Source organism: Eschscholzia californica, unplaced genomic scaffold, assembly GCF_041429995.1.
Source record: "Eschscholzia californica isolate CP2 unplaced genomic scaffold, dmEscCali1.0.p SCAF_2, whole genome shotgun sequence".
NCBI lineage: Eukaryota > Viridiplantae > Streptophyta > Magnoliopsida > Ranunculales > Papaveraceae > Eschscholzia > Eschscholzia californica.
Genome location: NW_028238309.1, coordinates 62,118,788 through 62,133,034, shown reverse-complemented (window position 1 = coordinate 62,133,034; position 14,247 = coordinate 62,118,788). Strand labels below are relative to the sequence as shown.

At 36.7% G+C, this 14,247-nt stretch overlaps 2 protein-coding genes across 3 annotated transcripts; both read left to right on the top strand.

The window, feature by feature from the left end:
* Nucleotides 1-4,081: 4,081 nt before the first annotated feature.
* Nucleotides 4,082-6,855, top strand: LOC147560010 (G-type lectin S-receptor-like serine/threonine-protein kinase LECRK3). The gene has a single exon (XM_086662010.1). It carries the CDS (start codon nt 4,128-4,130, stop codon nt 6,591-6,593), a length of 2,466 nt encoding a protein of 821 aa, XP_086518136.1. The 5' UTR covers nt 4,082-4,127; the 3' UTR covers nt 6,594-6,855.
* Nucleotides 6,856-8,136: 1,281 nt separating this feature from the next.
* Nucleotides 8,137-14,031, top strand: LOC147560009 (uncharacterized). 2 transcript variants are annotated; one of them, XM_086662008.1, is made up of 7 exons: nt 8,137-8,983; nt 9,839-10,253; nt 10,397-10,553; nt 11,361-11,405; nt 12,171-12,333; nt 12,509-12,879; nt 13,315-14,031. In XM_086662008.1, exons 1-7 carry the CDS (start codon nt 8,807-8,809, stop codon nt 13,631-13,633), a joined length of 1,647 nt encoding a protein of 548 aa, XP_086518134.1. In that variant the 5' UTR covers nt 8,137-8,806; the 3' UTR covers nt 13,634-14,031. The 2 variants fall into 2 exon arrangements, with proteins under 2 accessions (XP_086518134.1, XP_086518135.1); XM_086662009.1 differs by lacking the exon at nt 8,137-8,983 and adding an exon at nt 9,233-9,355.
* The last annotated feature ends 216 nt before the right edge of the window (nt 14,032-14,247 follow it).

Here is a 14,247-nt window from a genome sequence, read left to right as displayed (position 1 = left end):
TGTTTTTATTTTTTTTTAAAATAAGATGATTATCCAATAACCTAAAAAAAAAAAGGTTATTTCCCTAATGGCCCCTACTTTGTGACCAGCTTCCCGCCTGGCCCCTACTTTACGAGAAATACCTATATGGCCCCCTATTATCGTTAACTTTAACTTTCCGTCACTCTCTCTCCTCCATCTCTTTTTCTCTCTCTGCCATGTCACGCCACCTCATCTGTTAGGCCACCTCATCACCTTCTCCGACCGGCCAAATTTCAGGCCGGCGACCTTCAAACTAAAAAAAAAAAAAAAAAAATTTTTTTTTAGTTTGAAGGTCGCCGGCCAGAAATTTGGCCAGCCGGCGACCCTCTGCCGGAGAAGGTGATGAGGTGGCCTAACAGATGAGGTGGCGTGACATGGCAGAGAGAGAGAAAAAGAGATGGAGGAGAGAGAGTGACGGAAAGTTAAAGTTAACGGTAATAGGGGGCCATATAGGTATTTCTCGTAAAGTAGGGGGCCAGGCGGGAAGCTGGTCACAAAGTAGGGGGCCATTAGGGAAATAACCCAAAAAAAAAATGTTTATCCAATATCAAAATTTTACTTTACTAACATGTGTGTATACTCTTCAACAAAAAAAAAAAAAACATGTATGTATACTAAATCAATAAAAAAAAATACTAAATCAATCAAACTAATTTCAATCCAAATGTGAAAGATTAATGATGAGACATGAAAATATCCCATCCGAGTCCCTTAATTTGGACAAGTTAGTCTATTGAGGGCAGTTACTCTCATGAATTACACCTTTTTCTACTCAGGTATCTTTTTTCAGAGTTATGTGTACAAAACGGATAAAAGTCGGAGAAAAATACAGACTAGGGGTATTTTGGTCATTTGTTGATTCTGATTTCAAGGTCAAGATTAGTGCTCGGATGGAAAGTAGAGTCCAAGACGAAACCGTAGGCGAAAACGGAAGTCAAATCGGAGTTCGGATGAGTAAAATAGAGCGAGTCAAAGTTTGGGTCAAAATTTGGTGGACTAAGAGTCAAAGAAGGACACGTGGCGCGCATCCAGGAAATAATCACACGAATCAGAATCTAAGCGGGCTACGTTCGGTATTAGTAGGAGTATACCTAGCAATACACGACCATCATCTTCTTCCTCTTTTCCGATTCGAAAAATCAGAAAGTTTCCAAAGATCATCACCGACTCGACGATGGAAACCGACTGGACGATGGAAACCGACTTTTGAAGACCTATATAAAGGAGAAGAAATCGAGTAATGAAAGGGAGCCTCCATTTAGGGGTGAGCAGAAACCGAACCAATTGGCCGAACCAAACCAAGTCGAAAAGTTTTGAAGGTAAGTCTTCACTGATTTTCTATTTACCACAACCTATTCTTAGTTAATAACTTACAATTATAGATTATCTATTCGTACTTCTATTTATTTATTTATTTATTTTTGTAATCGTGGAAAAGTACGATGAATTTTTAATTTTTATTTTCAGCATATGTAATGGTGGAAAAGTATGATAAGTTCTTAATTTTTATTTTCGGTGTATGCAATGAAATGAATGACATTAGTTTACAATTTTCTCTAAATTGTGATCGGTTAAACCGATCAATCGAACTCAACCGAGCCGAACCAAACCGAGTCGAACCATGTCGGCCGGCCGAATGTTCGGCTCGACTTCGGCCGACGATTTAGTCAAACCGTCACTTATTGGTTCGGCTTCGGCTCGAGCCAAAACCGAAAAAAACCGACCGTTGCTCACCCCTACCTCCATTAACGATCAAACCCGAGGTTAGAGAGAGAGAGAGAGAATTCGAGTTTACTGTTTTCTGCTTCTTCTTCTTCCGATTCTTCTCTTTGTGAGAGAGAGAAGATCAGATTGAAAGAGTAGAGAGAGAGAGAGCTCCTGGTTTGTAGAGAGAGAGAGAGATTGAATTAATTTGAAAACTACATTAAAATCATCTTTTCTTCTTCTTTTATTACTGTTACTGTTAGAGAGAGAAATAGAGAGTATATTACTGTGTTATAGAGATAGAGAGAGAAAGGTTAGAGTGAGAAAGAGAGAGAAAACAGTAGAGAAGGAGAAAAACCAGTTGTGGAAAATAATTTTCCCACATAGAATTATTTTCCGAGAAGACGAGAAAAATATTTTCCTAAGGGTCTGTTTGGCTGCACAGAGTAAAATTTCGTGAAAAAAAGTGTTTTCTTCTCCGATTCTTTTTCTTTCTTTAATGTTATTATATTTCTTCTCTTTAATCATTATTATGCTCTCATCTATCATGAGTAACTAATTTTTCCGATCTAGGGTTAAGGTTAAGCTTTAGTTTTATGTGATTTTCTGACTTAATCTCTTTTAAGTACTTAAATACTTAGATTTCTTCGCGTATCTTTTACGATAACCCATTTCATTAGTTATACTTATGTTTGATGTTTCATATTTAGACTTTAGTTCTTCAATGTTTCATGCTTACGTCTGATATCTAATAGTTAGAGTACCCGTGATTTTACGTATCGAAATTGAAAGTCTTAAAGTAAGTGTTCTAAAAAGTCAAAATCATCCGAGGTTGGTTATTCTTCCTTGAGTTATATAATAAGAAGATTTGAATTGCATAAGTTAGAAGTCATACTTGCTAAAGTGGATCCTGTAACCTTAGATTCCCTCTTCTTATAAGTTTCCCGATTATCAACTTTTTATTGTTTCTGTTTTAGTTATTTTACTTTTAAGACTATCTTTAAAAGAGGAAATTACCATAGATACAAGTTTTAGAATAGATTATACTTAGTCCCTGAGGATTTGATTCCGGTTTTACCGAGTTTTTACTACTTGACGCCCGTATACTTGCGGGTGTACCTTTTTGGACTCATCAATTAATATGATTCAATCTTATATAAAAACTTGATTGTAACGTAGTCTAATGGATAATCGAACTTAATTTCCATGGAAGATCAAGATAACCCACATTTTATACAAAATCAAAAATTTTGTTCATAATCCGAATCACATATTAGGGACTCATAAAATATCTCAATGAACCTTAAAATTAAAGAGACTCTGATGCCAATTTGTTAGAAAATTTAACTGTGTATGCTTAATCTAATCATGTCTCTAGGATGATTAAGATGAAATCAACTAACATGTATAACCATATTTACATACGACATGAACTCCATAAGTTTCAAGGAGATTAAAGAAAACATAAGCGGAAGCGTACCTTAATCCATAGATTGAACTAGATTGATTGATTAGGTTGATCTTCCACTTAATTGGTTCATGCTCTCTTGAAAGCTCTTTGTGATGAAGGGATGTCACACAAATATTAGAGAACTCGAGAAGAAGTCCAAATGGGGACCATAACCCCTACACTAAATTTCTAATTTGGCCCCTCATCAAATTAGAAATCACTTAATGGTCTCTGCACGTTTATTCCATGACCCTTTGATACCTACTAGTCAAGTCAATGCATATTAGACCACTTTACGACTTGACAATTTACTGAGATAGCCTTACACTTGTCTATACATATGTGAGCCCACATACATTGGAATTTCTTCCAACATTGCTGGCTAAAGTTTTTAGCTAGCTTAAATCTCCCTCACTATATAACTCATTCTTTGAAGGGTAAATATCTCACTTATATGGTCGAAATTGGTTTATGCTCCTTAACTTGAAATTCCAACCCTCGGCGACACGAACGTAAATATATGTTTCTTGAGTCGTTTTGATGAGCGGAGTCCACTCAAATATGCATAAAACGGTTCGGGACGACAGATTCCAGCAACCACATCAAATTTCTGGCTATAGTTGATCTGAAATTTTTCCTTTCCTATTCAAACAATAATCAAATGAAAGATGTTGACCCCAAGTCAATTTTTGAATTGAAAAATCAAAACAAGACAATTCCTCATGAGGAGTAAATGAATATTAAGTATTGACAAGAAAAAGAAACCAACCGTGAAAAACACTCTACTTGGAAGGTTCCGTTTGAATACAAGAAAAAAATCTACTGCTCCCTCTGAATTTCCAAGTCTTCACTCTTGACTGACCTAATCTTTATAACCTTTACATCAAACACTCTCATTTCAATCAGTTTACCTGTAAATTATACAACACATAAAAACTGTATTTACAAGGTAATGGATAGGAAGCTAGATATGTATTCTTCTCCAAGTCATCTTGTTCTACCTCTCCTATCTCTCCTACTACTCCTTCAGCCTATCTTCTCCGCCGGACAAAACTACGCTAACGTGACTCTGGGTCGGTCTCTAACTGCCGGTGACAGTACCAACAATTCATGGACTTCCCCGTCCGGAGATTTTGCCTTCGGGTTTAGTCAACTAGATGACAATACTTTTTTGTTGTCAATCTGGTATGATAAAATTCCTGAAAAAACTATAGTTTGGTATGCGGATACTAATATAACAATTCCAACTAAATCCGTAATTTCGTTAACTATAGACGGTAAGTTTGTAGTTAATGATCCTCAAGGCAAAGAGCTATGGGCGGCTGGAGTTGGAGTGAGCTATGGTGCTATGCTAGATAATGGGAATTTCGTTCTTGTTGGTTCGAGCAGTTCTTCTCCATACCTATGGCAGAGCTTCAACAATCCGACCGATACCATCTTACCTACACAAGCAATGGAACTGGATTCTGTGCTTGATTCTCGTCGGACCACAAACACATTTTCTAAGGGGAGGTTTAGATTTCGTCTCGGAAGTGATGGAAATCTTGTACTTTATAGTGTTGCCTTTCCAAGTTTAACTGAGGTTCAATATGATATTTATTACGAGAGCAAAACGAATAACGAAAACACCACGAATGCTGGTTCTCAGGTAGTATTCAACCAGACGGGCGACATTTATGTTGCGATACGTAATGGATCAAAAATGGATCTTAAGTTGAAGAAAACAGGCGCGGGTACAAGTGACGATGTATATTACAGGGGAACACTTGATTTTGATGGAGTATTTACATTATACTCACACCCAAGGCGTCCCGGTGGTGATAAGCAAGGCTGGTCGATCGTCGGGTCAATTCCCGATAACATTTGTGTTTCAATTGGTGGTGTATTGGGTAGTGGTGCTTGCGGATACAATAGCTATTGTATGCTCACATCAGATCAAAGACCGAGTTGTGTATGCCCACCTAAGTACATCTTTGTAGATCCAAACAACACATATGGTGGTTGTAGACCGAATTTCGTACAAGGATGTCAGTTAGATGAATGGAAAGCGCAAGACGATTTGTTCGAATTAGAAACCTTGGATAACATAGATTGGCCAACGTCTGACTTCGAAAAATTGGAGTCTTATAGTGAAGAACAATGCAGAATTTCATGCTTGAGTGATTGCCTATGTGATGTTGCCATTGCTAGAGCAGGAAACTGTTGGAAGAAGAAGCTACCGCTCTCGAACGGAAGAAATAGCTTCAATTTGTACTCAAAGGCTCTCATTAAAGTAAGAAAGGGCAACTTATCGAATCCCTTTTACCCTCCACAAGTTTCACAAGAAAAGAAAGATCGATCTTCATTGATACGGGTAATGTCGGTGCTTTTAGGTAGCTCTGTGTTTCTCAATTTTCTATTGTTTGTTGCAGTACTCTTGTTAGTTTTCTTCTTCAGGAACAACAAGAAGTCTACAAAAAGTAGCCAAGATTACAGTGTTCCGAAATCCAGTCTTCGTTCTTTTACTTACAAAGAGCTCGAAGTAGCTACAAGTGGGTTCAAGGAAGAGCTAGGAAGGGGTTCTTATGGCATAGTATATAAAGGGGTCATAGACGAGATGGGATTTAGAACTTTTGTCGCGGTGAAGAAGCTAGACAAGGTGATGTCAGAGGGTGACAAGGAATTCAAAACTGAAGTGAACATTATCGGTAAAACCCATCACAAGAATTTAGTCCAATTGCTTGGGTTCTGCGAGGAGGGGCAGGATCGGATTTTGGTATACGAGTTCATGAACAATAGAAGTTTAGCAGAGCACATTTTTGGATCTTCAAAGCCTGACTGGTATCAAAGAGTTCAGATCGCATTTGGGGTCGCACGAGGATTGGTGTACTTGCATGAAGAATGCAACACTCAAATCATTCATTGTGATATAAAGCCCCAAAACATCCTTCTAGATGACACCTTTACGGCTAAGATATCAGACTTTGGAGTGGCAAAGCTTTTGATGAAGGACCAAACTCGAACTCGTACAGGGGTTAGAGGGACTCGAGGGTATGTGGCAGCAGAGTGGTTCAGAAACACACCGATAACAGCAAAGGTGGATGTTTATAGTTATGGTGTAGTGTTATTAGAGATCATTTGCTGCAGAAAGAGCCTCCAATTGGAAGAAGGAGAAGAAGAGAAAGCCATTCTAACAGATTGGGCCTATGATACTTACAGAGATGGGACCCTAAAAGATCTAGTTGAGAACGACGAATGTGTAATCAACGATATGAGGACGCTCGAAAGAATTGTGATGATAGCAATTTGGTGTATTCAAGAAGAAGCATCACTTAGGCCATCAATGAAGAAGGTGATACATATGTTGGAAGGAGTAGTTGATGTTCCTGTGCCCCCATGTCCTTATCCCATCAACTCTTCTTATGCGAACACCAGTTAAGCGCTTGTTCAATTTCACTAAAAATAAATCTCTTATTTTCTTTTGAGTAGCATCTTAGTAACTCATATCTATAATAGAAATTGACTTTTCACGATTTTATTTATCGATATCTCCATTGAAAAATGTCTAGAACAATCCTTCAAGAGGTGTATTAGATAAAACGAAGAGTTGTTCTGTAGTGAGTTTACCTGATAATCTCTTAAGAAATAATGTTGTATTCTTCATCGTACATCTATAGTTGTAAAATTTTCACGTTCTCCTTTACACTTTTTCTTGAATATGATTTTATAGCTTTCTCTTGTGTGTTTCCGTCTCTTTCCCTTGCTATGTGATTTCTGTAAAAAATCAATTTTATTTAGAAGATCTTAGCTCATATTATGAATTTTCTACATGTTTGCAAAGAAGTGATTGTTGCTACTTGGAAATACATGTATACCAAACTGTGGATGCAAACACTTGTTTTGCGAACTGTGGATGCGGACATGTATTTCTTAAGCCAAACATCTCTGTTTCCTAACATTTTTATGCATATAGTTTTCTTCCTAAAATTGAAAACTATTGGTGTGTTTGGTTGCAGGATTCCTAACTAGGATTCCTATCAAAAGTGGAATTTGGTAGGAATCATGAACCCTTGGTCTGTTCGGCTATCAAGAATCCTAGGACTCTTGAATCCTAAGGATTCCTAATTCCAAAATTTGTATTGGACCAAAATCCCACCATACCTTCTAGGATTTGCTAGGATTTTGGATTAATGAACCTACATTTCAAACTAAAAATCAACAAAAAAAAATATTTCCTTCTACAAAATCATTATTTTTCATCATTGTTTTTTCAAAAATCATATTTTTTCTAAAGACGTTTAAAAATACTCAAATAATAATAAATCATAGGATTCTTAGTTGCCAAACAAGCCAAAAAATATTACTTGGATTCATGAATCCGTGGAATCATGAATCCGCGGATTCATGATTCCGCCATCCAAACACACCATATAGGTTTTCACACACCTAATTGCAATTATCTTCTTCAAAAATATATGTATTTGTTAGACAATGGAAACTTGAATACCTCGAATGCGAAATACTGCTTTTCCTATTTGGTGAAGAAGAAGATGAAGAAACAAATCCCTTACGATGACGTTGCTAGTGGACTAGAACAATACAAAAAGGTCAGAAGAGGAGAGCATGACAGTAAACTAGGAAGGGAACATTTTTAAATGAAGGGTAAAGAAGGAAAAAGATACTGATTAATTCGAGTAACAAAGGCCGCGACATTGGGGCATGAAGTAAAGTCGCCGGGGCATAAATACTTAGAGGACATATTTACTTTTTAACTGAAAAATTCATTCAACTGAATCCTTGGAGGTCCCAGGTTCGAATCCCAGAGAAGGTGGAATCTTTGGTTATTTGAATTGGGATTATGTAGGTATTAATAAAGTTGTTGGGCTTTAGGCCATTTTCTTTTGTTGGGCTATAGGCCCGATGTTGTTTATGTTTGATTGGGCAGTTATCGAGCTTATTACATCTATGATGTATCAAATGCCAAATATCACGACGTACGTAGATCGTAGTCGTCTTCCCAAAAAAAAAAAATTCCGATCGTCACCACCATTTTATTACTGAAAAACTAAAAGATTTATGATCGATGGATTTAATTACTGGGTTTCTTATTACTTCCAATATAGATTCAGGGCTTTGTCGAAAGAATTAAATCAATTATTTTCTGAATGCTAAAAAAAAAGTCTTACTTTGCATCCAATCGTAATAATAATTAGAATTAAATTAGAAGTTTGGACAAAAATGAAGGCAAACTTTTACACTAATCATAAATTAAGGGCCCAAACTAGAATTAACCGTGTTTACTTATTTGAACAACAATTTTTTTAACTCTTGTCAACAAAAAAAAAGAACATTTTTTAACTCGTTTAGTGATTTAACTACGGAGTAATTTTTTTTGCAACAAAAAATTGTTGAAATGATTAACTAGATGTTTGTTTAATCCCCGGCTAGTTTATTTTATGCTGTGTGCTGGTTTTGTTCGAAATCTTTGGTTTTTCAGACGACAGAAAATTTCTGGGTTAAAATTTTTAGGGTTCTAAATTTGTATAGAGTGAGAGAGAGAGAGAGAGGGAAATCAAAACCTGAGTTTTTCTGTAAATTGGGTTTTGGATTCATTTAGAATCAAACCCTTAAAAGGGAGGAAATCAGGTTAAAATGAATAGCTCTCTGAAAAGACCCAAAATGGAGATTATTGAGTCGATTAGAGATGATAAGAGTGAAAGAAGATCAGGGGAAGATGAAGAACAAGAAGAAGCTTTAGTTGCCCTAATTGAACACAGAACTAAAGAAGTTGAGCATCTCAGAAACAGGTTCAATCATTACAAATCTCAGGTTGTTATGAATGATTCTTCTCAATTTCATTTCTCTTTCTTCTTCTTATTATTATTATTATCTCTGTTACTGAAATTAATGGGAAGTTGGTATATGTCTAAAACCTACTCTTTTTAGTTTTTATTATAATTTAATGGTGATTTGTTGATGAACTATATATGGTATAGTGGATAAGAATCATCCTCAAAATCTGCTATTTCATAGGTTTACATGTCAAGTTCTAAGATTTAGAACCTGGGTAAGGTGAAAAATGAAGCTCCTTTTTTGTTCTTATCAATTACTTGGTAGATGTTAGTTTGTCTCTTCGCGTCTTTATGGTAATATTGGTAACGTAACCAATACAATATAGAAGGATTCGTGATGCAAGTTTGGGTAAGGATGGATTTTGGAATTTAGCTAGATTCGATATCCGAATTTCAATAAACTGGAAATAACATGATTGTGGGCGAAAACTGTAAGTTAAGATATCATTTGTTACCATGGTCGAAGCAATGGTGCATAGCTATGTGTCGGATTCTTTTGAGGCTTAATCTCATTATTGGAGCGCCTCGTGGCATAAAGATCATGATATCTTGAATAAAAGATTCTCATTTTATGTTTAAATTGGGAGCCCTTATGAACAGATTATAGAATTGTGTTGTATAAGATTCTTCTTACAGTTCCGGGTTTCTTTCTTTTCGAATGGGGTTTCGTTTGTTGAGCATTCTTTACTTTTTCATTGCCATTTTCGGTCGTTTTTCTTTTTCCCCTCTTAAACTCAAACGCAGTTTCAAATAAAATAATGATCAATGAAAACAAGTAGCCGAATTTATTGGATCTCTTACATTTTCTTATCTCACTTCAACTTGTGTGCAGCTTGAACAAGCGGAGAAGAAGTTGCATGATTCGAAATCTAAACTGGCTCAGCTTCGGTCACAGGATAATTCTGCAGGATCTAAGAAGCAACAGAGTAATGGAAGTAGTCATGTAAAAGCACAACAGAGATCGTTGAGCCCTGCCTCTACTGATGAAGGTCGTTCTCGAATTCAAGCTCAGTCCAAAGTCTCTAGACCCGAGCTCGTTATTCCTACCGTTAATCCAAAAATTGCTCAACCTGTAAGGTTGTCAGAGTCCAATGCAAAAGCTTCAACAACTATTGGAAATCGGGGCAGTCTATCAAATCTTAATCATTTTAACAGTGCTGAAAAAGTGAAAGGAGAATCATTTCGTAGATCCTCTTCTGAGATGGAAATTGTTGAATCAAAAGATAAAGGGAGAAAGAGAAAGTTAGGTAAGATTTTTGGCTACGCGCTTAATGCTTTTCGGTTGTCAAAGTTAGTCCTTATAGCCTGATGTGATATCCTATTAGTACTAGTTGCATCTCTTCTAATTGAAGTTGATTTAATTGACTTGTTACATTTTTGAATCTTGCAGAGCAAAAAGAACATAAGGAAGTCATTCCACTGATAAGGACCTCAGGGTCCCCATGCTTAATACGTTGTCAATCTGGTGTTCACATATCTAGTCAACACAAGAGAAAGTTGAGAAGTCTCGCTATGAATCCGTTTAACGATCAACTCTTCGTGACAAGGTAGGCCAGGGGAGATAAAGACACAAAGTTTAAAATTTTCATCGGTTTTTGTATTAGTTAGTTTCCTTTGTATAATTCACACAAATGAAAGGATGTGGTGGCTATAATACATTAATACCAATAAATCCTACATTTTTAGCAGTGTATTACCTTCTATAAAGTCACTATTGACGTGTATGTATTCGACAATAAGAATAATTTGCAGAACCGCAAAAAGTGAAAATATATAATACCTCTCCTTGCTTGTGAAACCATTTTTCTTTAGTTTTACTTGAAAATGTGTTTTTCTGACAGGCAATATCTGTAGTTTTTATTATGCAACAAAAGATACCATTAGTGGCCCAAACGTTTTTGACATTTCTTATAGCATCTTTACCAATCGCTGAGATCATTAAATGCCTCTCTTAGCAGTAGAATCATTTTGATGCACACTTCTTCCTTCTCCAATGATGTAAATGCATGCTTTCTTCTGAAAGATTCATGCTTCATATTTATTTAGAATTTACAGATTCAAGTTATAATGTTTTTACTTTGTTGCCACTTTTGCTTCTAGTAAAATTGACTTGGTTATTTTAACAAGTGGTTACCAAGTTAGTTTTCATCCTTTAGGTCGCGGGTTCGAGACGCGGATACATATTTACCTTTTCAAAAAAAAACTTGGTTATTTGTGGGAAAATCTTAAGTAATGAATTTACAAAACTGATGTGCTCGAGAGGTGCCTCCCCAAATGCCATTTATTATATACTTATTAGTGTTTATCCCTTTGTCAGGATCTGATTACTACCACTGTTTTATTATGTTTTGCAGTGCTTTGGATGGAGTCGTTAACTTTTGGCAAGTTCAGGGCAAAGGGTAATCTTACTGATACATTTTTCTAAACTGCTATTGCGATAGATATTCAGTCTTTATAAGATTGTATTGTGCAACCTGATGAACTCTGAATCAGAGAAAACTCAAGTTGAGACTTAAGACTAGTAACCTGCTAGTCTTCTATTGATCATGGTATTAAATTTGAAATATTTTGGTCGAAACTTGGAAGGACCGAAATATTTTGGTTTCGATGGCAAGAGAGACAAGTTCAAGATATCATGTGGAGTTGTGACTACTTCGGTGAAAATCACTCTTCATCTAACATCAATTGTTCCCGAGCACATTGGGACTTGGCTAGGCTCGGCTGAGTCAGGGGAGCCTAAACCGACTTACTCGCCAAGCCCCTGGATCGGGGCTCGGCTAAGGATGCTCGGGCTACCCACGAGCCCGAGCCGATCTCGGCCAAGTTTGACTACGCAGCTGTACACCATGATTGCTTTACAACTTTCCTAACCATTTCCACATATTTCCGTTGTTTACAAGACATTTCCTTCATTTCTATCAATTCGTAGTTATTTGCGCAGTAACCAAAATAGTTCTGAGAAATATTTCATTTTCCAAATGCTTCATTGACATTTTGCAGCTTCCTACAATCTATACCACCTCTTTGCTTTATCAAATTGATTGCATTTTGTTGATATGCGTAAACTGATAATGTAAACTAGCTCTTGTTTTTTACCGTACCCTACTCAGGGCGATTAAATACTGTACATCTGGTAAATCAGTTTGATGGTATTGAAATTGCAGATTTGGTGCTTCATTACTTAGTACTACAGATTGTATATCTCCCAAGAGGAGATGGCCCGAGGACATAGCCTGGCACCCACACGGAGATAGTCTGTTTTCCGTCTATACTGCTGATGGCGGGGATTCCCAAGTCTCAATCCTTAATCTTAATGCATCACATCAGGTAAAAATCACATTTCACACGTAGAATGGTCTTATTGATATTATGATTTGAAAACCGTTAGTTGCATTAATCCGCTTTTGCTATATCACAATATTAGTTAGTGCTTCAGTGTCAACAATTAAAGGTTTTTATTAAGAAAAGTTTCTGATCGACGTCGACCTATTTGTTTGAACAGAAAAAAAGAGTGACCTTCTTAGAAGAGAAACCTCATCTTAAAGGCATTATCAACAGTATAAGTTTTTTGCCATGTGATGATTTATGTTTTGTGACCGGTGGGAGTGATCATGCTGTTGTACTTTGGAAAGAGAACGATGGTGAAAACTCATGGAAACCGAAAGCATTGCATAGGAACTTGCACTCCTCTGCTGTAATGGGTGTTGCTGGATTGCAGCAAAAGCCGGTAGTTATGTCTGTTGGTGCAGACAAGAGAATTATCGGCTACGATATGACGACAGGACGAGCAGATTATAGGCATCAAATAGAAAGCAAATGCATGAGCATTTTGCCTAATCCATCTGACTTCAACCTTTTCATGGTGCAATCTGGGTAAAGACGAATCCTCTCTTTCTCTAATTATACAAGTATAAACGATTATTATCGTATCTAATATCTTAGAGAACATGTTTTCAAATACATTTTGTACTTTGTGTAACGGGCTAAATTGAAGCTCCACAGATATAAATACTGGAGGTGCTTACTTTCTTTGTCTATCTGGTTGTCTGTTGAAATATAAGTTGCTTCACCTTTTTCAACAAAAAAAATATAGTTGCTTCACCTGTTACCATGAGATAATGTATTTAAACGTTAAGTGATTTCCCTGAAAATCCATTCACCGGAACCGTCCATAATCTGTTTCAGAATACCTTTCTTCTGCAATGCTTCACGAACTTTGTTTGTGGATATGTGATAAGTTTTTCTTCCTACCAACATGCTATTGCTGAAGGGGAACATTTGGTTTTATCAAATTTCGCGTCTTTTCAGGACTCCAGGGAAGCAACTTCAACTGTATGATATCAGATTGAGGAGAACCGAGCTTCATGAATTTGGGTGGAAACAAGAAAGCAGTGAATCACAATCAGCCTTGATAAATCAAGCATGGTCTCCTGACGGTTTATACATATCATCTGGTTCAGCGGATCCAACAATCCACATTTTCGACATCAGGTTTACAGCTAATAAACCTTCTCAGTCAATAAAAGCTCACCAGAAACGGGTATTTAAAGCAGTATGGCACAATACCCATCCTCTTCTCATTTCCATATCCTCCGATCTGCAAATTGGGTTGCACAAGGTTTCTTAGAAGTAGAATTATGAATCCTCTTACTCCTTAATTTTGTTTTGTTGGAGTAGAGGAAGATCCTTTATATTGTTTTCAGCATAGAAAATAATACAGATAGAAGCAAGACCGAGTAGTTGTTGTACTGAAGACATGAAGAGAAAACTGAGTCGAAGGGGTTCAGCGTTTTTGTCGCCCTTATACTTGAAAATCGTTACTGATATATGGTAAACCATTTTGTGAAATAATAAGTTATTTTCAAATAGTTATCAGAACAGAATGAAGTTGTTGTGCAGAGTTAAAGTTAAGCTAAAGATATTTGGGTTTTAAAGGCTTCATGTTCATGTATGTGCACTCATATGGAATAACATTCATCTTGTATAAAGATCCATTGCGATCAAATTTAAGCAATTTTTGGATAACCTGGAACCAGCTCCTTGTTACATCATTCTATCTTGATCAGTGGATGGTGGTCCATGGCCTCTTTCCATTTTAGAGAATGTTAGCGAGAAGGATAAAGAGGCGCGACAGAAGTGGCGATACTGCTTGAGGGTCTGCCCATTGGGGCGAAAACCCCTTGTACTGAAGATATCAAACCCCTTCTTTGTAGTGCTTGGTGGTGTAGGGTTGGCAAGCCA